This window comes from Mustela nigripes, chromosome 10 (genome assembly GCF_022355385.1).
Source record: "Mustela nigripes isolate SB6536 chromosome 10, MUSNIG.SB6536, whole genome shotgun sequence".
NCBI lineage: Eukaryota > Metazoa > Chordata > Mammalia > Carnivora > Mustelidae > Mustela > Mustela nigripes.
The window spans coordinates 8,963,413-8,989,239 of NC_081566.1; the positions used below are offsets into that span (position 1 = coordinate 8,963,413).

General features: G+C 42.7%; 1 protein-coding gene across 2 annotated transcripts in view; it reads right to left on the bottom strand.

Annotated features, from left to right (window-relative positions):
• The window catches only part of AKT3 (AKT serine/threonine kinase 3), a 304,808-nt gene extending 290,158 nt beyond the window's left edge, over nt 1-14,650 (bottom strand). Inside the window, exons 1-2 of one of the 2 annotated variants that reach the window (XM_059412531.1) lie at nt 14,391-14,650; nt 3,986-4,146 (exon numbers count right to left, since the gene is read on the bottom strand). In XM_059412531.1, coding sequence (XP_059268514.1) covers nt 3,986-4,031 — 46 coding nt within the window. In that variant the 5' untranslated portion in view covers nt 4,032-4,146; nt 14,391-14,650. Of the gene's footprint in view, nt 1-3,985; nt 4,147-9,809; nt 9,834-14,390 lie in introns of those variants that run through there. The other variant, XM_059412532.1, reaches the window with a different exon arrangement.
• Between the last annotated feature and the right edge of the window lie 11,177 nt (nt 14,651-25,827).

The following is a 25,827-nucleotide window of genomic DNA, read 5'->3' on the forward strand; positions in this document are numbered from 1 at the left end:
TGACTAAAACACAAAGTTATTATTAAAATCATACTGAAAATCTCTAAAGGAATAAATTAAGAATGATGGAAAGAAAAAATGCCCAGTTTGGTTTCCCCTAATATTTCAACTAGTACTTTCAGGAGTCCAGTTAAAACTGCCATCACAAATCTTTGTTCAGTGACTCTAACTTGTCTTATGTATAGGGAAAATACATAAATAATACAAATAGAGGACCAGCAATTTCAGTCTTTCATTCCCAAGTATAAACACAGCCACAGGAACCACCAGATACCTAAGGAATACTAACACCACCAAAAAAAGAACCAAAATAAACAAACTGAAAAAGTTACTCAGACAGGAGAATAAAGTTAAAAATAAAGTCTAGTTAGGGCTCCATAGCTCAGGGGTTAGAGCACTGGTCTTGTAAAGTCTAGTTAGTGTTCTAAGATTAAAGATTGTATTATATCTGTAAAATAAGAGCTCGCTATGAACTATAAAGAATTCCCAGAAATATAAAGTAATAGCTTAAATAGATGAACTCAGTAAAGGGTTCTAAGAAAAAGTCAAGGAAATCTTCCAGAACAAGGCTGGAAAACAAAGACATGGAAGTGAAAGAAAAATCGTAAAACCTGAACATTGATAATAGATGCTCTGGGGTGGGGAGTGGGGGGTGGCAGGCTGTAAAGGAATACAGAGAACACAGAAGGGAAGAAATAATGAAAGAAATACAGAAGATTCCCTAGAACTGAAGACATATGCCAATATATCCAAAAGATGCACCAAATGCTTTACAGGAAGAGTTAAAAGAACTACATTTTATCCTCCTTACATTTCATGTCAAAGACAAAAAGGCATGGCCACAACAAGCTTCCAGAGAACAAAAACAGGTTACCTAGAAAGAAATTCCTCCTATTAGCATTACGCCTCTTATCAGTGAAACTGGTTACCAAAAGGTAATGTAACGCAACCTTCAAAATTCCAAAGGAAAACTGTTGCACAACTAAATTCTATACCCAGCTAAGGTATGTCCTGGGTGTCAACGTGAAAAGCACATTTTAGAATACTCTGTTGACAAGCATCCTCCACATATTCTTTCTTTAAAAAATACTCCAGGAAATTAAAAACAAAAACAAAAACAAAAACTCTTCTGGAACATGGTAAAACAAATCCAAAATAAATGGGAAAGACACGAGGTCTAAGAAAGCAGAGAACATGTCCAAGAATGCAATTAAATAACATGCTCTTAGCTAACATCATACCCAGAAGAAAGTCAGTTCCCAATAAAATTTCAACAAATACTATGATTAAAAAACTGGATACCCAAGTGGTATGATGAAGAAGACAGACTCTCTTTAACCAACGGTGGGGGGGGGGGGGGGGGGGGCAACATGACAACTGGAAAATCCAGGAAAAGCAGGTATAGCCCCAACTAGAAGCCAAACTAAAGTACGACCTGATCTGGAATACCAACATTTGTTCCCTACGGCTTTTAACACACCATACCCGTCACACAACTTCCTTTAGCAGCAGGTAGTATTTACTTATCACACTATTGATTACTGCTGCTCCAAATCAACAAGTGAAACTATTACAAACCTTGGCAACATTAAATAAATGTTACAGTTGACACAACCTGGGAGGGGACCATGAGGAATTCGGGGGAAAGACTGGGAGGGGTACTAATTTTCTGTACTCATAAAGTGACAAGTTTAGATATGATGCCTAAGTATCTTCTAGAATTAAGAGTGCCAAGTGTTGGAAGTATAACCATGAAGCCCTCTCCCCTCCTTCAGGAGGGAAGGAAGAAAACAGGTATTACAAGTTAAATTCTTTATTTTCACAAAGGTGATATATATATACTCGATTATGTAAGATTACTCAAATATAAAGCTTAGTATAATATACATAAAATTGAGATAATAATCTCCAAAAAAATTAAAAGTAGAAAAGGTCTAAAGTGGTTATATCCCAGAAGAGAAACCAGTCTGAAAAAGTAGAGAGTAGAAAAGACTTTTACTTATCATTATATATCTTTGTGTACTGCTAACCAATGTAAGAAAAACACAACATAACCTTCGTCCATTTTTTCTTGTTTCTGTATCTCACACACTATATACCAACCTTCTCTTACGGTAGTTCAGACAAGACACAATTAGCTAAACAAACTCAAGAACCACCCTAAATCCCTGACAAAATGCCATGACCACAATAGTTTACGCTGGTGTTAAAACTCTCAAAATACATCCACATCCACTGTCTTACTTAATCCTCGCTCTGGTCTTACTAGAGCAGATTTTAGAGCTTAATAAAGTATTACTCCAAAAGGTTTACGTGATTTGCCATCCCAAGGATAGTAAGAAATAGAGAATAAATGTTAATAGGCAAGTTAAAAATAAAGAAAAAATACCTTGATAGAGCAGTGAAGTCTGAAAATGCCTCCTAAACTATATAATAGAACATACAATAAATGAAACAACAGTAAAATACTGGCTGAAACAGTTTTTATCATGAAACACACACTTACCACATGACCACAATCTCATTCCTAGGTTACTGCCCAAGAAAAAATGAAAATACATCACACCAAGATACACACTCCCTTGCTCACAGCAGTTTTATGCGTAACAGCCAGAAACAACCCGACTACCCATCAGCTGGTCAAGAGATAAACTGTGTTATGGCCCAACTATGGAATGTGACCCAACAATAAAGAAACAAACTGATGATATACACAACAACACGATGAATCCTTGAAGTACTGCGCTACGTGAGAGTGACCAAACACAAAAGGTCGCAGGCCTCTACTGATAAAGAGAAATTAGAAAAGGAAGATTCCAGTGGTATCACATCAGTGGTTGTCAGGGTTGGGGAAAGAGGACTGACTGCATCGGGGGATGAGGGCACTTCTGGGAAGACAGACATGTCTGCTGTCATGTGTAGTGCTTGTTACACTACTGCTCGAAGGCAGCAAACTCATCAAAGTGTACACGTAAAATTGGTGAATTTCATTGTTCTGGAAATAATAACTCAATAAGGTTGATTTTAAAAACTCAGTCATACATAATCCCATTTAACTTCTGACAACAGCTTTTCAAGCATAGGAATTAACTACGACCCACAAGGAACACTGCAATCACATATTTAAAAGGCAACTTTTAATCAGAACATAGATCCAGTACACAGAACTTAAAAGAGTCCTGACAGTAAAACAGTCCTCATGCTACTCAATTTGGCCACGTGGATAAACACTTGTTGCCTGGCAACTGGTCTACACTCCAGATTTCTTGATAAACATATTGACCACATTAGCAGGTGACCTCATAGAGGATAAACTAAGCTTTATGTTGAAGTGTTCTTCCTTTAGTATTAGAGAAGAATAATAGTGCATTTGAATTATTTACCTAAAGTAGGAGTGAACAAGAAATACTAAAACTACATCATGAAAAATAAAAATATGAAATGAGACATAAACACACACACACACACACACACACACACACACACAACACAAAACCTTTTCTTCATTTGGTCTTTTACTTTCAGACTCTCCTTACCTAACTAACAGGACGGTTGAAACCATGAGTTTGAGGGAGAACTCTTTCCCTTTAAGCCTGTAAGCCCCTCCCCTGCTACCGCCCAGACCAGCTTAATATAAATTTACATGTCTTTAAATGCTGATGAGTTAGACACTTTTCTAGGTATCAAATCATCCAAAAGACATCTCTCTGGATTGTAGAATCTGTGGACATGGAAAAACACAACATGAACTTTCTGTAACACAACATACCAGGAGGCCAAGTCTTCGTAACGTTGATGATAAATTATCAAAATCAAGAATTACGAAGAATCCCTAAATAACAAGCAAATTCCTCACACATAAGTTAAATATTTCTCTCTTACTGGACTTTGTGAACAGCTATGGAACAAATACCAAGTTCCAGGACACCAGTGACCGTCAGCACACTTACCAAGCATACGACTTTCGGCTTTGGTGAGTACTTACCCCTCTTCTGAACCCAGCCTTCTTTCACAACGGTAACATCGCTCATGATGGCTCCCCTCTGAGCCCCCAACTCGGAGAAACGCTACTTTGTGGTATCAGCTTTGGGGTTTGGATTCTCTGCTGCTGCTGCTGCCCTTCCCACTCTCGAGTGATGACTCAGCCTGGAAGGAAGTATTGAAGAAAGAATTTCTTTTTTTTCCATTCTTGCAACTCACATAGCAATAACAAACAACTAATTCTTTGTAAATGTCTTCAACTGGCCTGACCTCACATAAAACTCTAACTTCTCAAACTGGGGAACTCATTTACTCAATAGTTCTAGAGTGAACGTGCTTCCCTGGGCTTATGACCGATTTCAAACGATAGTGAAACTTTTAACCCAAGAGGCTGTAACAGAAATGTCTTAAGAAAACCACTGTCACACCTATACAAAGAATACAGAACCTCTGTTCAGTGCTATGTGTTGGAGGTGAAAAGGGGAGAGACTGAAAGTTGGGGGAACTAAAAGTAAACTTTCATGTATGTCTAGTTCCGAAACCTCTGTGGATTTAGGAATACTTACTGCAAAGCAATTGTGACTGTTTTTAATAGCTGTATTTTATGGAAGTCACAATGTGCTAAAAACCAGCACTTGCGTATGCTTACTTTGCGCATACTCCAAGACAGATTTTAGACAATCAATGAGTTAGATGACAATGAGTTTTTGGATAACAATCAATAAATTATTATAAATACTACGGAGCCCATTATTTTTTAAAATACACGAAGTGAAACAAAAGGAATATGAAAGTGGAAAAAAGCAGGGGGTATCCAGGCTGTGTCAAGAACAGTTGCTCTTATCTATCATTCTCAGGAAATCCTCACAATAAACCCAGGAGGGCACCATTAACTTCATTTCACAGATGAGTAAACTGAGGCTTGCACAGATTAAGCAGCGTGCCTGACTTCGACACGACTACTGCATGATGGAGCCTGGATCTGACGCAGGCCATCACACTCCAGAGCCCGCATTCCTAACTCCAAGACTCTACTGCCTTCAGATAAAAAGAAGCCAGAGTCAAAGTCTACATATTTGTAAAAGGGCCACAAATTTAGCAGGAAAGCTTTTAGGAAGCAAAGCAAATGAGACACAATCAGTTTCAATATTCACAAGATCCCACAAATATTTTTTAAAAGAAAATAAGTTGCTTCAGAAGGAATAGTTTTTCTTGGGATAAAAATCTGAATTTATCCCATGGGTCTTTGTAAGATATCTTGCTGTATAATAAACAAAGTCCCCAAAAGTATCCTCATATATACACTAATGAGTTTTACAGGGCTATTTCTCATTGTCCCTCTCAACCTAAAAAGGAAAATGCAAAGATAAAACAGAGTTAAAAATATTTCCACAGAAAGGGACCAAAACATGTAGTCCAGGGTACACTGGCATTATATGTCCAAAAGCACAGGCATAAATTTTAGATAACCAGAAAAATGGACAGATGGACTATATAACTATACTGTTTTCACAGACTGGGTTTTGTTAATAGTCCATAGCAGCAAGTTCAAGGTTAGACTCCCTAGCTATTACTGGAACTGAATCATGGGTCATTTTCCAATGCATATTAAGTAGAAAACCTAATCACGTAGCAGTGAGGAATCAAGACTAACATTTACTTAAGAAAGCTTGACTAAGTTTGTGTGGCTGAATAGGAAACCACCCCCACACGTGCCCTCAGCACCTACAGGTAAGGCCAAGACTGTCCTCAGAAGCAATGGGGTCTGCCACTGCAGAGAAAGGGATACTAGAATCTAAATGTATTTTCCCAAAATATGTTTAAAAGAACACCAAGAGAAATACCAGGGTGGGGGGGCGGGGCGCTGGGGAGAGAGAAAAAGAAAAAAAAAAATTTTGGTCAAGTAAGTTTGGAAAAATTCTACAAACTATTCTTTCTCTTGAAACATCACTATTAAACTATTAAAGATATAAAATAATGTACAACCTTGTTTATTCCAGCAAATCCTCAACTTATTGAACCTACAGGGCTCTTTTTTTTTTCTTTAGATATCCAGAGGAACACATTTTGTGAATTGGCCACATAACTCAAAGCAAGACTCATTTCATCACTAAAAATGGGCAAAAAAAACAAAAACAAAAAACCTTCAATAAAGAATCCAAACATTATTTTAATTTGATTTCTAGAACTTCCTAAAAACTGGCTCCATAATACAGAACCAGATAACTAAAAGGGTTACCTCCTTCTACTACATAAACAATTATGAGGACATTAAGTATCGGGGTCCCTAGCACAAACTGAGGGCTTCCGGCGAGCTGCACGCAGTCCTTCTCTTTGGCAGCACCTGTAGCAAGGGACCTCCTCCCATTCAAGCCTTTCTTAGTTCCTGACTATAAAGTGGTATTATTGGGATAGAAAAAAATTCCTATCTTAATATTCTTGGGATTGGAAATGAAACAGATCAGGGGTGGGCATTTGGTAATAACCAAAAAATGATACCACTCCAATAAACATATATCTTCCTTTCTAAATATCTTCCTTTCTAGTAAAATAATCTGCATTACAACACATCTATGGAGACACTAAAGAAAAGTGCTTTCAAAACTCATTCCATTTTTTAAGCTGACATTTCACTGTTGGAATCTCAAAGCAGGAAAGGACCATCATTTTACAGTTGAGGAAAGAGAGTTCAGATGGATGAAGAGACTTGCCCAAGGTCGCACAGCTGCTTTCTGAGGGAACCAAGAGCAGAGAACCATGCACACGTTCTTTCCACTAGCACCACTGCTTCGGTACAAAACAACATACTGAAATATCCAGATCAACCCAAATCAAAGAGTTTGGTTTTAAAATGAAACTGTTTCGGGGTGCCTAGGTGGCCCAGTCCTTGAGGGTCTCACTTTTGGTTTCCACTCAGGTCCTGATCTCAGGGTCTTGAGATCAGCTCTGTGCTCAGCACACAGTCTGCTTGACAGTCTTTCTCCCTCTCCCACTGCGCCTCCCCACTCTCGAATAAATTTAAAAAAAAATAAGTGAAATGAAACTTTCAAAAAACTAACTTTTAGATAAAAATATTTATTGGTGCTTTTATATTTAAAGTGTTGAAATGTATGTTCAATCAACAGGACAAAATTTATAATCATCATCAGAACCAGTAAACCCACTCATTATGGAAGTGGCTTTATCCAACTGCATCTTAAACTCTTAGCAAATTCTACATCATCGTAACATTCAGCTTTAAAGTTGCTCCTGGGACTCTCAGCTAAAATGATACCTTCTTTGAAAACAACTTAAAAGATATTCAAAGTATACTACTGCAGAATCATGGCCAATAGGCTAGAAATAAATGCTGTCCTGTGTGCAAAACACAATGCTAATGACTCTTAAGCAATCCACCATATTCTTCGATTTAATTTCCCTACAGTGTTAACCCACTTGCACCAAGTCATCTACGCTCTCCCACTCCCATGTTCCACGTGGCTAAAAACACTAATCTGCCAAATGATGAGCTGGACATGAACTTCCCCTCCTCCTACAGCCCAGCTTCTCCAGAAATACGTTCCATCCCATGAGCTCTAAAAGACAAAATTTGGTTTCTTTTTCTTTTAAGCCTAATGCATTAAATATTTCATTGTTGAATAATCTAATTTTGTCTATTCTTAAAAAAAATGTCATACAAAATTCCTGGCTGATTCAATTTAGAATTTATACAAAGCAGTTAAACTAAAGGTTCTTTCATTCAAAACTATTTGAGAATTTGATGATAACAGCATTTGAATATCACTTCACAATTTACAAAACATTTTCACATCTTGTACCTCACTCAATACCATTACTATTTAGTAAAGCAATTTGACAGTGCGGGGCACGTAACATACGCCCAGCAAATACAGAAGAAATGAATGAGCGGATGAATGAAAGAGCACGGATACAGCTTTACATAACTAATGAAGAACAGACACACTAGATAAGTTAATACTATAAGAAACACAGAGAGCGGAATCATGTCACCTTAAAGACAAACCTGAACTCAAATGTTATAAAAGCATCTACACAGAAGTAATTTAAATTACAATAAATATCCTTCCTTATTCCTTAAAGTATGTTTACTGTAGACCTCCCCTAATTGTGAGGACTGGCACACATTAAAATTATGCTCCTTTTCTCCATGTTTTTTGATACTTTTTGTTGAGAGGAAGCCAACAACTAAGCATCAATGCTGCCCAAAATTATCTTTATGGAAGAAAGAAGGAGAAAGAATGGCCTATCTTATTAATGACATTCGTAACAATTTTTAAAAGATATTTGCTTCCTTAAGGCAAAAACCATTCAGTTTTAAGCAATAATCAAAATTCTTCAAATGTCTTTCCAAAATCTCATTCACTCAAGTAACATATACATGTAATCAGTAAATCGGTACTGATTGCCTGCTCTGTGACAAGGACCACACTGAGTATACATGGAGGCAAGCAAAACAAAGGTTTGAAAAAAATCTTTTCCAAATAATAGTGTTATCAAAGTGCTTTCACATATTTTTGAATTTGACTCTAGAAACAAAGCTGTACAGTAGCTACAGCATCGACAATCTGAACCCAGGCAAACTGTGACCAACCAAATGTGACATTATTTCCTCGCCATCACCATACCGAGACAGTGACGAGTAACAAATGGGACCGCCTGCAATTCAAGTCTTCTATCGGTTAGGTATGCTTTCTTCCAAATAACCCAATAGGAATTCTCAGAAGTATGTGTAACATTTGTGAATGTCGCTGTGAATATTCTTTCTGTATTGAGTTACTTTTCAAAAGTCCAGTAAACACAATGTTTTCAAATAAATTAAAAATCAAATATAACTGCAGCATCACAAAGGAAATGACACCAACAGAAGACCAGAAGGTTGACAAATTTAAAAGGCATGCCAGCAATTTTCTTTTTTACAAATTAGAGCAAGATTCACAGGTTAGCAATTTCCTACATGTTAATTTCTAAGTTCAAAGCCACAATACTATCCATAATACAACTTCCTCTAAACCATATCCTTGCCTGTAAATAATACTATGAAGACTATACTTGCCCTGCACCAGGACTTTTTATATCCTTTAGCTATGCCTAGCCAAACTGAATTAATGAAGGACTACTAAGGTACAAAGACAAGAGAATTTTGCTACTTTGAAATACAAATGATTGTTAAGGGAACCATACTATAATTCTACCCTATTAATTTCAAGAAATAGCTGAAACTAACTTAGCCATAATAAATGCCTAAAGTCATATAAAACTCTTTAAAGGATTCAAGGGAAAGGAAAAATACTGAAATAAGGGAAATTCAAGACAACTTGCTCTTCACTTCAAATAACTCAGCCTATCTGTCCCTTTCACAAGTTGCTATCCTGTTCATAAACCTGTCATATGGGGAAAGTGAGCCACAAAACTTTCTTCAGAATGCAGTAACAGACTTTGTGGATTTTCTTAAAACTAATAGATATCTTCACTGTTTCATCCTACAGGAAAATACTTGAATTGGCATAAGCAAGATTTCCAACTTTCACGCAAAATTTCAGGTTCTTTCAATTCGCAAATTTTTAAATATTCATACAAAAGTGGGGAGTATTTCTCCTCTTCTCTACCTCAGTTTAGGGCATTTGAATGCCATCTGAACCAACACAACCATGAGTAGCCAAACTAAAAACAGACAAACAAACAAACAAACAAAAATTGTGCTGGGTGCTGTATTTAATATTCTAACTTGAAGCAACTAGGAAAATGCCTATTGGATTCCTCTGGTTCACCTCAACCACTAAACAAGCCATAGACAAAGGATATCCTACCTTTCTCATATTAAGTGTGGCTTGTCTCTATGTGAAGGCACCTGTAATACAACAGAAAAAGGTTGAGGGTTGCCCCTGAAAGAATTTCGGTTGCACAGGAAGCCATACTTTTCCAAAACACATATAAAATCCTTCTAAAATCTGCCTTGGAGACCTCGTTGACAATAAAATGAAAAAAAAAAAAAAAAAATCCACATATATACACAAAATGCAGTTGGTATAATGGTCCATTCAATGTCAAGAATCAGCATGACGGATTTTACCCAGATTAAACTGAGAGTTAACCCACAGGTATGGAATGCTGTAACAAAGTTCATCACAATGGTGCATCAAGAAGAGCCCTGGGCAGGCCCCGAAACTGGGGTCCCCATTCCCAACTCCACCCCACCCTGAGTGACACTACATCAAGTCCTTTCATTTCTCTGTGCTTCACTTTTCTTGGCCATAAAAATAAAGATGTAGCATTAGACAAGTAGCTTCACAGCTCTTCCAGAGTTGGTTATTTATGATTCTTCAAGTTCAAATCCACCAAGCATCTACTTCGCTCATAGATGACATCTCTGGTGACACCATCATGATTATACACAGTTACTGTTCTCAAAAGTTGAATACATAGTTGGGAAGATAAAATATCAAAACATCAATCTTACTTAGACAAAATTCGAACTGAACTCCAGTACTGGCAAAATACCATCTTCCTCCCGTTCCCATCCCCTAGACTTCCAAACAGAGTCAGAGCCTTAGAAGTCTTCTATAGGTTTCTTCTGGTCAATCATTTTACTTCTCCCCCTGAATATTACCAAAATAAATCCATTTACAAAATGTGAAATCTTGGCAGTTGGTAAAAGCTAAATCTAAAGAAAGTACTGAAAAGACCACTAAAAAGCAAATCTATGGGTCAAGAAACATATATTAATTTATCTATCAACTACTAAGTGAAGGTTACCTGGCAAAGGAAACCTATTTACATCTAAATACAAAAGAGGAGGGCACTGCAATAACATATGTAAACAACTGAGGCACTGAACTTGGTCTCTGAAACAAATGAAATGAAAAAGACTGTTAAGGGTCTGTCGATAACACTTTTTTTTTTACTCTATTACCGAGATTTCTATGGAAATTATTGTACTACATTACTGAAACTGAGTATGTCACTGGGAAGTCTAATGAGAGGTATAAGCAACTTAGGCAAAATGCTAAGGAAAAAAAGTGTTTCGGAACGAGGACGGTCAAACAGAAATGGCTTTTTATAATGCCGCATTAATAAGTGTTTTCTCTTGTGAAAACCACTTTCATAAAGTAGCAGGGGCTGTTGTGAAGATTAAACCAACTGACACACATTAAGCACCTAGAACAGCGCCTGGTACTTGGCAAGTGCTCACCAGGCACCGGCTGGCATTGACCCTAAACCTGACCTCACGCTGCCGAAAGACCACAATAAAATTTTTAGTTAACATCAGATGATTCAGGGCTAACCTTCCAGGTGACTGCAGAAGAGTGTGTGGTGTATAAAACAAGTATTCAGAATACTAAGGCACACTCCTGAAACCTGGAGCTAAAAACAGAGCAACTTCAAATGATTTATATATTCTAACATAAACTTAAAAAAATTCATTGTGTGCATTAAAATGTATGTTAAGAAAAACAAAAATGCCACCGTCAAATTATAAGACTGATTTCATCAAAACAAATGAAATGGTTTACTTTTCTGTCTTGAGTCTTATATATTCAAATATAAATTATTGCAAATTAAGCATTTTTTAATGCTTAAAACTTAATCACATTATAAACGCAAGATCCTATCAAATCATGCAAAAAATCCAATTAACATGAGTTAACAATAACTCATGCCTTATCTTCTCAAGGGTGAATTCCTGAACTAAAAAAAGTTTAACAACAACGGGTAGCTAACTTTTTACAAAGATATGCACAGTTCAGGTAAACTCTAAACTTACACAAAAAATCAATTTATCAAACAGGTTCCTCTTTTTAAAGAAAACCAAATAGTTGGAAATTTCCATTGAATTTTTAAGAAATAAAATCTTTTGTATGTTTAAATCAAAAGCCAGAGTTTAAAAAAATCGTAAATCTCTACTCTACATGACATTCTATTATCCCAAGTACATTTGTCCTAGGATATGTTTAACCAGAACATGTTTAGATTTGCAATGATTCTGAAAACAAATTCTCTTTCTAATGGTAGTAATCTTCTGAATGATATGTAAATAAGGAAAGTTTTTAATCAAACTAGCTCTGGCACACAGTTCACACTCAAATATTTGTTGGAAGAATGAATGAAATCTTATTTAAGATATTTTACAGCTATAAAAGTACATAAACCAAAAACTCTAAAGCTGAACCCTTAAGCACCTTTACATACACAACTTAAACTAAGATCAATGTCAAATTAAAAACCAATTTTCAGTTGGAAAACAACTCACTAAGGTAATTTTTACAGAAAGACTAAGCATAGGGGACAAAATGGATATAAGTAGTAGTTTCCTAAGTTTTTTGGTAGAATTACTTTAGGTATTTTTAAAATGCTATTGGAAAACCTACTACTGCAAACACCTACCACAAACAAAACATAGCAACTGAAAACTATAGTTCTACATTCATCTAAGTTCTAATGGTGTCTCAATCATATGATATGTGCACTCCCTCACTTAAAAATTAGAAGCACAAGCCAATCAAAGATATTCGGGTCAACCCTAGTGAGACCAAAAAAAGCAGATCTTCAAATACAGTCTATGTGGTAAACTTTCCAAGTCAAGATTATGTGTTGCCAAAAGGAAACAAAAAACAAAAAACAACACTCCTGATATGCATCTTCCAAAGTATTACACATTCACCTCAGAAATCGAGTAATTTACCAAGAATTAAATTTCTTAATAAAAAATGCATTCCTGTCTTAGACAACCACTTCCTGAATGTGTGCTGGTTTTGGACGACCACCACCTGGGATATTTATATTCATTTATACGTATTTTGCAATGATATTTAACTTCTGAAAGCAAACTTCCCTAAGCCAGGTTTACTGGACTCTTCTAGCTTTGGCTTTTTCAACTATTTCCTAACAATGTATAACCTAATTTAATGAGTTTCCACCAAAACCCAAAGGGGGGGGTGGTGATTTACAATTTACAGTAATTTACAGTAATTTACATCTTTATAAAAGATATAAAATGACCATGCCTTCCCAAATATGGAACATATATCTAACTTGACGATTTGAAGCACTTGACAAGGTACTTAACTGCAAAAAAAGTCATCATGTCACATGTCTTAGCTACAGGATGAACTAAAAAAGTGTGAACATTTTCTTAATAGTACTACTTAATACAGATACATAGGTTCTGCTGTTAACTTATCTTTGAAAATGTAAGCCATTACAAACTACTGGGCTCTCGACCAATTACCACACTGGTGAAATGAGTTGGTTTTATTTTCATAAGGTTCTCCTGATGCAAAAAAAAAAAAAAAATGGGAGCATCCTACCCTTTCCCTTATGGGAAAGCCTTTCCTCTGCTTAAGATAAACAGCCAATATCGGTATTGAAGACCTGGCCCCAAAGAGACTCAATCCAGCCTAAGTGAAGATCCCCGGGGTAATCCCAAACAAGGAGTGACCCCGCCTGGGAGTCAGGGTGAACCCGGCCACCGGCCAGGCTTCAACTTTGGGCTCTGAGGGCCCAGCCAGCATCATGGCTGATGCAGACCCGATGCGCAGGAGGAGGAGGTGGACGAGGAAGAGGCTGGTTTGTTTACTTGCAGCCTGAGCCGCCGCCACCGCCAGCAGCTACAGCATCACTGGATCCGCCAAACCCAGCATCTTCCGCACATTTCTATTCTTAGCACACAACTCCCAAGCGGATTAAAACCCCACTACTATTAAAAACACAGACGAGCACGTTACCCACCTCCCACACACACCCCCACCCCCCCGGCCCCCCCTCTCCAGGGCAGTCTTTTCCTGCGCGCCGGCTGCCGGGGAGGGTGGGGAGGAAGGAGACCCCGGGGGACGCCGGTGCATCCTCGCCTGCACCCCACCCCGCGCGCGCAGACAGCCCCCGCGCCGGGGCGCGCGGCAGACGGCCCCCTCCCCCCAACCCAAACACGCCGGCACCCGCGCTCCCCGCGTTATATAAGCCCGCCGCCGCCCCCGCCCGGCCGGCGCCCCCTCCCCACGCCGCGCGGCCCGGGCCGGCCGGGAGCGGGAGCTGCGCAGGGACCGGAGGCGCCAGGGCCGGGGCAGCGCAGACGCGGCCGGTACCGCTAGGCCGGGAACACCCTCCCCGGCCCCCCGCGCGCCGCCGCCCCCCAGCTTCCCCCGGAAAGTGAGGGGGTGCGGGTGTCAGCGGCGCCGGGCATCCCCCGGCCTGCCCACCCACACCCACACCCGAGCCTCCGGTGACCCGGCCCCCGCCCACGCCCCCGGCGCGGTGACAACCCAGACGCCCCCGCCTTCCCCCCCCAACCCCGCCTGCCCTCCCCCCCCCCGCCCGAGGGAGGCCCGGGGCCGGGGGCCCGGAGGGAGCGGAGGCCAGCGGGGAGGGGGCGAGCGGGGGGCGGTGGCTGTTACCTGCAAAGGCGGCGGCGGCGGCGGCCCCGCAGCTGCTCGGGCGGCGGCGGAGGATGGAGCCGGGGGGGCGGGGGGAGGAGAGGGGGCGACTCGGGGGTCCCCCCTTCCTCCTCCTCCCCTCCTGTCCTCCCCCCACCCCGCAGAGCCTCTGGCCCCCCTGGAGCCCGGTGAGGCCGGCGGGAGGGCAGGCGAAGGCTGCAGGGGAGGGAGGAGGGAGCCGGCCGGGCCGGGCCGCGGAGCTGGAGCGGGAGGCGGCGGCGGCGGCGGCGGCGGCGGCGGGAGGGGAGGGCGGAGGGAGGGCGGCGGCGGGGGGAGGAGGAGGCGGAGACTCTACATGGGAATCGGATATCGGCTACAAATTCAATTCATCACCAGAAAACACCGCTCGGGCGGGGGCCGGGTCACGCCGGCGAGGCGGCGGCGGGCGGAGGCTCCGGGCCCCGGGGCGCGCCCGGCGCGGGTCGGGGGTCTGCGGCCTCCTCTGGGGGTGGGGGGCCGCGCCTCGCCGCGGGGGTCGGGGTACCCTGCCGCCGCCTCCCCGCCCCCTCCCTCCTCCCTCCCGGGCCGCCGCCGCCGCCGATCGCTTCTCGCCGCCGCCGCCGCCGCCGCCGCGGGGCTTGTTGTTGACTTTGAGGAAAACTCCTGACGTCAGGGGCTGGCTCTCGGCGACTGGCGGGAGCGGCTTCCCCGCGTCCCCGGCCCTGCCCGCCGCCTCTGCTCCCCTCCCTGCCGCGCCCTCGTCCGCAGGCTTCCCCGCGCCCCCCAAACCCGCGGCGCCCCGCGCCCCCTCTCCTCTCGCGAGAACATCCCCCCAGCCCGCCGGAGCCGGCGGCGGGGGCAGGCGCTCCTGGGCGGGAAGTTCTGGCTCTCCCCGCGCCCTCGTGGCCCCCGAGGCCCGCCGCCCGCCGCCGTCGCCACCGCCCCGGGGCGGTGGGCGGCGCCCCCGGGGGAAGCTGAACCCGAGGGCCGGGAGCGGGCGGCGAGCGGACCGCACCCTCCGCGCCCCGGGGCTGGGTCCCGAGCGCGAAGCCCTCCCCGAGCGTCCCCCGGAGACCTGGCCGCGCGGCCGGCCCGAGCGCGCCTCTCGCAGGAGCCCCCCCAGCGCGCCCCGGCCGCGGTCGCCGCCGCTTCGGGGGGGGACGGGTTGCCCGGGCATCGGAATTCACTCTTAAAATGACACCCTTTTTAGGGATATTAGTTTTCGTTGACTTCAGGGAAGCCATGATGTATTGCCTCCACACTGCAGAAGATCCCCACTTCTTTCTTTTGAAGTTCACGGCTCCTGAGACTGTTTGCGATGGAGACACTCCTGGTGCGAACTGGCCGTGCTCTCGGATGCAGCGTAGTCCGTAAAGTTATAAAAGAAGTTTATTTCTTCCGACTCCATGTTTTGTCGTTTCTGGAACACTTTGAAACCCCGTATTGTTTCACCACGTGGCTCTAGCCTTGTCGAGGTACGTGGTGTTTCTCCCAGTGCAAGATTCTCGGTCATGCTCCCGGCTTCTTCTGGAGAATTCCTGCTAACATGCACCTCCCTTTCTGCTTTCCCACGTCCTGACAACACTGGGTCAGGACGGATTGTCTTCTACTGTGTGGGACAACAGTATGACACCAAAGAAGAAAAAAGGGGGGGGAAAGAGTTAAGTTAAATTCCCCCCACTTGTAGGGACGATTCTAGAACAATATTTGCTTTTTTAAGATACACAAGCCACCCCAGGGGGAAAAGCCCTCAATTGCTGCTTTTCTCCTTTCCCCATAGTTCCCAACACATCAAGAACTGATTAATAAACATACAGACTGTATCCTTACATAGTTTATCAGAGTATAAAATGTACACAGTTTATTCCCATAATTATCAGACCTCTAACAGTCCCTATTGGCAAAATGACTCGCTTACAGATTTCTAGCTGTGAAACACAATAATGGGTCACATATTAATTTTATAGTAACCTAACCCACTTCTTATTTTTAAGAAAATAGTTCCTGTGACACCAGGGCAAAAAAGAGGGTCTCCAAAGCTCTTGTAAATATTTAACTCTAAGAGTTGTGGCATTCTGAATTACTAATACCTCTTATCAATTTTAATTTTCATGTGTTTCCGATTTTAACATCAGCATATTTGCAAGAACCAAATTTGTCCCATAAGCCATGATGCCCCGCCATATTTCTCCGAGTCTCACCATATTGTATTATATCTTTGCCGGATTAAAGCGTACAATTAAGTATTGTGTAAACTACAGTGGATTATATATTCTGGGCTTCGTGTATTTGAAAAATTATAAACTTTTATTTCTACTCTACTTTTCTCTAGTCGTTTACAAATTTCTAGAATAAAATCATGTCAGCTCTTGTTAGAGAATTATTATTTATTATAGAACTATTATTTATTTAAATAGCATTGTTCTTTCCCTTAGACTGTGCCATCATACATTTGGCAGAATCTGCCCTTGATGCATGCTGGTACTCCACACAGAGCATATGCCAGCTTTCTCCTCTTCTTCCTTGTCAATACATCACAATCATAAAGGGAGCAGAGTGCATTTATCCATGAGAATCTCCCTCCCAAATTTCAGGGAGAAAGCCCTCATTCTTTCTTAAGCCGGATATTCTTGGCTAACATCTCTCAGTTGTAGTAATTTATGCATCTTAAGAAAAGCTTTCACTCTTCTTGACTACCAATGACTAAATTAGATACTGAGAGCTATTTCTTAGTACTTTTCCCATTTAGGGGGAGTTACTTAAACTGGAAGGTAGGTTTAAACAATGCCACTTCTCTGCCTTAATAAAAAGGGTATCTTGTCCCGAATGTCTAGGATAGGACGTGGTACAAAGTACACACAGTGTTGACTGACTGACTGAATGAATGAATGAATGAAAAAATAAATCTGTACCCTATGTATGGTTTATACAATACTATCCTCTTGGGGTGGCTTATTGGCAAAATCATGAATGTAGTTGGGAGGCTTACAGACCTGAGTTCAAATCCTCTATCGGCAGGATTTATGTCTGACCAGTTGCTTAACATTTCTTAGCCTTAATTCCCTCCTTTGTGAACTGACAGTTACAACTACTTCAACAGTTTATTATGAGAAATAAATGCGATGAAATCTTAGAATCTAAAATGTATAAGTGCATAGCAAGCTAAAATTCCTTTATCCTAAATGTGAATATATTCATTATTATAACACTAGCTGCTATAATAAATAAACACAAAAATCTATCCTGGCACACAACAACAGAGGTGTATTTGTCACCCATGTAAAGTCCTGAATGCAGGCAAGTTACCTCTAAACATTTATTCTGACAAATGCTTAGGATCTGAGAAACCTGGGTGGCTCATTCAGTTGGGTGTCTGCCTTCAGCTCAAGTCATGATCCCGGGGTCCTTGGATTAAGTCCTGCATCAAGCTCCTTGCTTGATGGAGAGTCTGCTTCTCCCTCTGCCTGCTGTTCCCCCTGCTTGTGTGTACTTTCCCCACCCCGTCAAATACATAAATAAAATCTTTTTTTTTAAAGATTTTATTTATGTATTTGACAGAGAGAGAGAAATCACAAGTCAGCAGAGAGGCAGGCAGAGAGAGGCGGGGAAGCAGGCTCCCTGCTGAGCAGAGAGCCCCATGTGGGGCTCGATCCCAGGACCCTGAGATCATGACCTGAACTGAAGGCAGAGGCTTAACCCACTGAGCCACCCAGGTGCCCACATAAGTAAAATCTTTAAAAAAAAGAAAAGCCAACAAATACTTAGGATCCATGTTTCTTCCATGTGAGAGCTCCAACGTGTTCAATGCGTAATCATCAGGCAGATTGGAAAGCATGGAGGTCATTCAAGGAAGGTTTTCGACACCTCACTTCCACTCACATTCCATTGACTAGAACTCTCCTCCATAGCCACCTAAGTATGAGGCGGGCCATGAAATGGAATCAGTCTAGGCCAGGAAAGAAAAAAAATGAGATCGTTTTGATAAACAGCCAGCCAGTTTCTGCCACAGTTGGTTTCCGAAATAACCACGTGAAAGCTACGGGCTGTAATTAATGAATATTCTGGATGATTAATAGAGGAATTTTCAAAAGAGCTTAGTTTAAACCTACGTGGATATAGCAGAAGGATCTGTGGCGATAGTTAATCGATACAGATCGTCTTTTGCATAGATGTCCTTCTTCGTGTGTAGGTCAAATGTCTTGTGTTAGAAACACAAGAGAATACCTGAGACTAGGTATGTCACCAATCTGAAGACACAAAACTGGTGTTTTGCTTAAAGCCTTCTGGAAACCTCCCTCTTCTGTCACTGCCGGATTTTTCTCTCCGTACTATGCCACTCAGTACGAATGAACATTTTTTCATTCATATTGTCCTTCTGAGTCTGACAGCAAAGGAAGCAATCTCTGGACATTACGTGGAGTCTGTCAGGACACTTGAGTCACAGAAATTACTGACCTCAGTTAAACAACTGCTCAGAGCTAGAATTCATGATCTAATTCCAAAGCCACCAGCATGCATAATTATTCTCCCTGGCTGTGTGGGAGAATCCAGGTAAGCAATAAAATGAACACATCCATGTTATATTCCCAGAACCCCATTTGAGGCTAGAATTTTCAGCTTCCTGACGTGCTGTGCACGTCTAGCTGTTTCCAAATCGGCTCTGCAAGGACTGAACTTTTCAACAGGACAGCTCTCAGGGAAGCCACCACAGTGCATTTCCAACCCTCACCTAGATAATCACCCCAGCCTTTCCGTTGTCTCGGGCTAATAGGGTTCTGTTCCAGGAAGTGTCCTCATCCATTTAAAACACAATGTCTTCTGCTAATGCAAATGCGTTCAGAATCACCAGGAAGGTTTCAAACCTATACCTGACTTCGGCCGGCGCCCCTGCCCCCACGATGAAAGCTTTCAATTGTTGACCTTGTGATATGTCAATCAATAATCCTGGTTTGCTATTTTATAGCAGGAGGAAATTCAGTCTGAACCTTTTTCTCTTGGCTGTTAGTTACTAGATGGAACTATGGCCACTTTTAAGTTACAAACACCATCTCAATTCGGAAATTGGGTTTTAATCAAAACACTGAATTTAATTTATAATTCTAGCCTCCTCTGGGCTGGAAGCCGGTAGTGGGGAAAGCAGGCGAGCTCAGCCTCTCGGTTTTGGGTCTTGTTTTCCTCTTCCAGCCCGCAAGACAGTCCCCGGGTGAAGGATGGAACCGTCCTCCTCCAGCCGGTCGGCTTGGAATCCAGCTTTGCGCTCTCTCCCTCGGATGCACAGAACCAAGCAACAGCCTTTGCAGGGCACCGTGCAACACGAACACGCCGGGCCCCATGTTGGAAAAGAATTAAGAATTTCAGGATGGCGGCAGGCAAACGTTGAGCCAAGCGTAGCTCCCCGTGCACAGATGTGCTCAGGCCACACTCCCATGACGCCGCCGGCGCATGTTTTAGGCCAGATCTCCAGGGGCTCTTTGGGGTCACTTCTGGGCTCCTCTGACTGCAGCCCCTGTGACAATGATGACACACCTCGTGATCCTTGTGACCCCTCGGCTTGTTTCCTCAGCACTACTGGAGTCTCCCTACCGGAGTCCTCTCACCTTTCCGCAGAAGGTCTCCTAGGAGGGACTCAGGATGGCCCCAGGCCACCTCTTTCTCTCCCCAGAGACTTGATCTGGGCCACGGGAGCTGCTTGCACATCATTCCCGCTGCAGACCACTCTTCCTGTCTTGGTTCTGCCACAGAGGCGCTTGGGGCAGCCTGCCCCCCAGTTTCCACAGAAACCCTACAGTGGAGGGAGCACCTTGCAAACTCCAGCAAACCCACGGAAGCCCGTGGAAGTCCGCGGGAGCCCCTGGCATGAGCTGAAGAAGCATTCCCCTTCCCCTCCCCTCCCCAGTGAGATGAGGACCTCGACTTCCCCCAGTGTAATCTCTTCAAATCTCTCTGTTGAATTTTCTCCTCTATTTTATATTCTAAAAGTCAATGAGTGTTTCAGTCATAGAACAGACTTTGAGCTATTCCTTCATAATAGTTAACTAACGTGAAATTCCCTGCTTTTTGTATCTTGGGATCTTAGTTAAAACTTAAGGTTTAAATTGAAATAGTATCTTCTCTACATTTGCTTATATTTCTTTTGCTTGTTTATACTTCTGTTTGGCAACATATGTGACAAACAGCACATTAGCTTTTTCATATATTGTTAGGTAGCAATATTAAATAATTAGACTCTTGCCTTGGCTAATTTCTCAAAATTTAATTTAAAGAATTTTAAGTTGAGTGCTATGAAAGTTTATCTCCAAAAAGCCTACAATATATAAATATGTCGCAAAATCAAAATATGCAAGTACCGTGTGTACTGAGAGTTGGTCACTTGAATGAAAGTGACATCGAGTCATGAAAACTTCTGAGTATGAACATGAAGCTCAAATAGATTTTTTTTTAATAGAATAAGCTTGCCTTGAGTTTTCTCTGCCTCTGATAGCCAAAGAGGACTTGCTTTCTTTTGTTATATATCAAAGTAAAACAATCTAGAAAATGATGGACTTTGTGATCAACGGTTGGTATCCAAAATGTATAAAGAGCTGATGCAACTCAATACCCAGAAAACAAATAATCCAATTAAGAAATGGGCAGAAGACATGAACAAATATTTCTCTAGAGAAGACATACAGGTTGCCAAAACACACACGAAAAGATGCTCAACATCACTCATCATCAGGGAAACGCAAATCAAAACTACAACGAGGTACCACCTCACACCTGTCAGAATGGCCAAATCAACAATACAAGAAACAAGAGATGTTGGTGAGGATGTGGAGAAAGGAGAACCCTCATGCACTGTTGTTGGGAATGCAAACTGGAGCAACCACTCTGGAAAACAGTGCGGAGGTTCCTCGAAAAGTTAAAAATAGAGCTACCCTATGACCCAGCAGTCACACTACTAGGTATTTATCCCCAAAATACAATAACACTAATTCAAAGGGATACATGCACACGTATGTATAGAACAGCAGTATTTAAAATCACCAAAATATGGAAACAGCCCAAGTGTCCAATGACTAATGAGTAGATAGAGAAGATATGGTGTATATGTATACTGGAATATTACTCAGCCCCAGAAAAGAATGCAACTTGCTATTTGCAGTGACATGAATGGAGCTAGAGAGGATAATGTTAAGTGAAATCGGTCAGTCAGAGAAAGACGAATACCATATAATTTCACTCAGACATGAAATTTAAGAAACAAAACAAACGAGCAAAAGAGAAAATAAAAACAGACCCTAAACTATGGAGAGCAAGCTGATGGGAGGTGCGGGGGTGTGGGGGCGATAGGCAATGGGGTTTAAGAGTACACTGAACCCCGACCCGCAGTGAGTAACGTGTGGGAATGTGGAATCGCTACACCGCACACCTGAAGCTAATATAACACTGAATGTTAACTATCCTGGAATGAAGATTATAAACTTAATTTTTAAAAAAAGAATATGATGGACTTTAGAATGGATTTTGGTGCCTAGCGTAAACTTCTTAATTTTAATCTGGCTCCGTTGAAAGTGTTACTACGCAGGCGCCTGGGTGGCTCAGTCCATTGAGCGACTGGCTCTTGGTTTTGGCTCATGTCATGGTCTTGGGGTCCTGACATTAAGCCCCACCTTGGATTCCACAGTGGACGTAGAGTCTGCTTGGGATTCTCTGCCTCTCCCTCTGCTCCGCTCCCCTGCTCTCAAAAGCTCTCTCTCTCAAATATATAAATAAATAAACAAAATCTTTAAAAAGGAGGAGCCTTGAGTATACAGGTCAGAGAATAACAATGTATAAGTGTGTCATAGGTCTCCTTCCGCCCCTCATCTTCTGCAAAGCTCTTTCCTTGTAGATATCTTTGTCCAAATACCTGAGAAAGTCCTTGAGCTGCACAGCATCTAGAAATCTTATCCATAGGCCAAAGATTCTTTAGATGAGTCATAAGAAAAAAATTTATAAAGAGTGAGAATAAAGGCAACCCACTTTGGTTACTCTTCATGCCTTTCTACCTTCAAGTGAAAGATGGTTTATTGTAACCTCTTTTTCTTAAATCTCCAGAATTCCAAAAAGCTTATTTGCTTATGTGCTTGTCCAATTATCTTCCCTGATAAAATGTCTTACCTCTCAGGCCAGGACCACTCGTCTTTGAACATTCCCTTCAACTTACTTCCCTAAAACTTGTTAGCTCTGTACAGTTGAAGGTCTAGAGGCAGCTATGAGTACAGCCCAGCGCCTACTTTCAAGACGTTCCATCTATTGGGAGACTGAACATAAAGAAGCAACGATACACCAAATACGTGTGACAATAGAAATATGTGTAAAGGGATAAAAGAGCACACATGGGAGCATTAACAATTAATGAGAAGGAATAAGTCTGGCAACCTAAAGAGAAGTTAATGACATCTTAGCTGAGCTTTAAAATGAGGTCAAAAGTTGATGGGACAGGAGACATTCCAGACAGCGAAAGGAACGCAAAGAAAAGCAAGAAAGAGTAACATCAGGGGCTCCAGGAAAAGAAAATGGGTGTAGAGAAGGTTTAAGGGACACGAAGAGATCTGAGCTGGAAGAAGAATCATGAGAGGAAATAAGAGTATACATTGACGCAAAAGCAGTGGAGAAGGAGAAGGAAGAATCTCCAAGAGAAACTTAGGATGCAAAGTCAGGTGGGAAGGATGATGCCCAGAATTCTGTTCTCCCTGCAGCAGGAGAAGCGATGGTATGGCACTGTGCTAAGCACTCTATAGGAACTAACTGACTTAGTATCTTTGGCATTGGGGGATATGAAAATACAGAGATTAAAAGACGCCGTCTCAAATTATAGGTCTGCGCCAGAGTGTGGGGTGAGTGGTACCAGCCAGCCATGTGATGTTAAGAACTGAGCCTTCAGGACTACTCACACTTTAGGGCAGAAGGAGACGGAGAGACCAAATAGCCAAATGAGCAAGTAGAGAAACAGAAGAAGTTATGAAAGCCAAGGTAGGACAGAGTTTCTCAAAGGAGGCTGTGTTCTCCAGTGGAAATGCTGTAGGGAGAGTCAGGTAAAGGAGAAAGTCTGGTAAGTCCCTCCTGACTTTTACAACTGGGAAGTCACTGGTTGGCTTGGTGGAAGGGATCTCATCGTGGAATGGGGCTGAAAGCTTCACCCATCAGAGTTCAAGGAACCCAGCCACTTGAGGAGGAGGGTGTAGTACAGCAGTGGGGGTAGGAACGAATATTTATCGAGACCTACTATGGGCTCAGCTTGGTGCTGGCATTTCACTTAAGGGTGGCAGGATGAGAATTTGAACTATTGACTGTTGTTTTCTGATTTCCGATTTCCCAAGCTCCCCTTGAGAGAGCCAGAAGCTTGTTGCCTCCGGAGAGAGATGGCAGAATAGACTGATAAGGAAAGGAGTCCTTTCCTGGCTTTTTAGCTTCAAAAGCCTAACCCAGGGAGAATGAAAATGATTCTAGAACTTTGATTTGGGAGAATTTTGAGGCCAAGAACAAGGCTTCACATACCCTTATGTCCTTCGTACCCTAAGGCTTCACACCACCACAGTCCTTCAGCTATAACAGTCCTCTGGCTAGACCAGTCCTCCGGCTTGACCAGTCTTCCGGCTGGCTGGAGGAAGAGAGTCCAGGGGTCAAGGGACAGGGCTCTGGGGAAGGGCTGAACCTGTACCCTGGCCTGTGGGGCCAGCCTGAGTGGGAAAAATGAGTAAATAACCTAACAGCCTTCATGATTCCAAAATGAGGGAAGTTGTATTTCTTTAAGAGCCTGGGTAGACGGTGGATGAACCAGAGGTTGACCCGTCCCTGTGGTTCCTGTAGGCATTCAGAGAGCTTCCAGGGGCCCAGCATACAAGAGCAGCAACTGGATTCCCGTGTGGCTAAGATTTCTGAGGTTGTGGGGCGCCTGGGTGGCTCAGTGGGTTAAGCCTCTGCCTTCGGCTCAGGTCATGATCTCAGGGTCCTGGGATGGAGCCCCACATTGGGATCTCTACTCAGCATGGAGCCTACTCCCCACCCCCGCCTATTAAAAAAAAAAAGATTTCTGAGGTTGCATGGGGCTCTAGGCAGATATCTGAGAGCCCCATGCTCAACTGTTATACGGGATCAGCGATAAAGTTCTAGCACACCAGCAAATGACAGTGAAGGGACTGAGAGACAGCTCAGTGGTAGCTTTGAAGGACCCATTATTATCCAAGGGATAATTGAGGTGACCAATGTCTCAGAGGATGCCAATGTGCACAGACAACCAAGACCAATAGCCCTTTCTCTCCATGAACTGGTACCATGGAAGCCATTCTCCCCACTGCCTTCCCTCCAGAACTTCATCATGATGCCAGGATTTCTGGAACCTTCTAACCACCCAGCAAAATAAAGACTCCAAATAAGAAATAAAGTTGAGTTCTAGAAATAAAGGTGCGTTTCCTGAGCACTTGAATTGGAAAAATTAAATTCATGCCTACCATATATATCCTGATACTTCCTCCTTATTAAAAGTCCCTAAATAGGTAATGCCCTTCCCACATTATAGGAGATGAACTAGGTTCAGAGAGATTCAGGAATTTTCTAGGCTAGCAAGAGACAAGCCAGGACTCACCCCAAGGTCCCTCTTACCCCACAGCCAATGTTCTTTCTACCAGACCATTTTGCTCTTTCAGAAAGTTTGGCAAAGAAGAGGAGTGGTAGCCAATGGGTGTTGGAGGTGATGGGATTCTTTTGAAAGAATGAGAGAAATTAGACAATATAAATGGGGAAAGGGAAAAGAACCAGTGGAGGGAAAGAGATTGAAAATGAAGGAAAAAGGAAGATCATGTCCCAAGAGATGATTCTATAGGATGTGAGAAGAGAAGAAAGATAAAGGGCTACACCTTGAATGGAAGGTGGGTGCTTCCCAAAGACAGGAGAGAACACAGAGAGGCTTTGCTTGGGTAGAGTTTTGTAGGCAGGAGGGAGAAATTTGACCATGCTTGTAGGATGCATGTGGGATGAAGCTGGACCGTAACTGCTTGCATCCAGTGCCTTGAATGTCAAGTGCTATATATCATGAATTTGATCAAGTTCCTTCAACACTGCTGTAGCGTTAGGCCCAGATATGCAATCCCCTCCTCACAGGACTGAAGCAGACATTCCTCCAGCTAGGAATGTTGGTCCCTGACCCTTCTTAATGGTGTCCCCCTGAGGAATTGACCAGAGCTGAGAGAGCTACTTGACCCCAGATGACATCCCCTTCCCAATGACTCTTCAGTCCCAGGTCCCGAGGTCCAGCCCCTTGCCTCAGGTCAGGGAAAATCTACAGGACCACATACCCACTCCCAACCCGCACTGCTCCCCGGCACCATAGCATTCTGCCCTGCCCTGGGATCAGCTGAGGTCTTTGTTCCCGTGACCTGCTGACTTCCCTCTGCCCAGCCCTCCACCTGCATTATTCGCTCCCGCCACAGGCTTC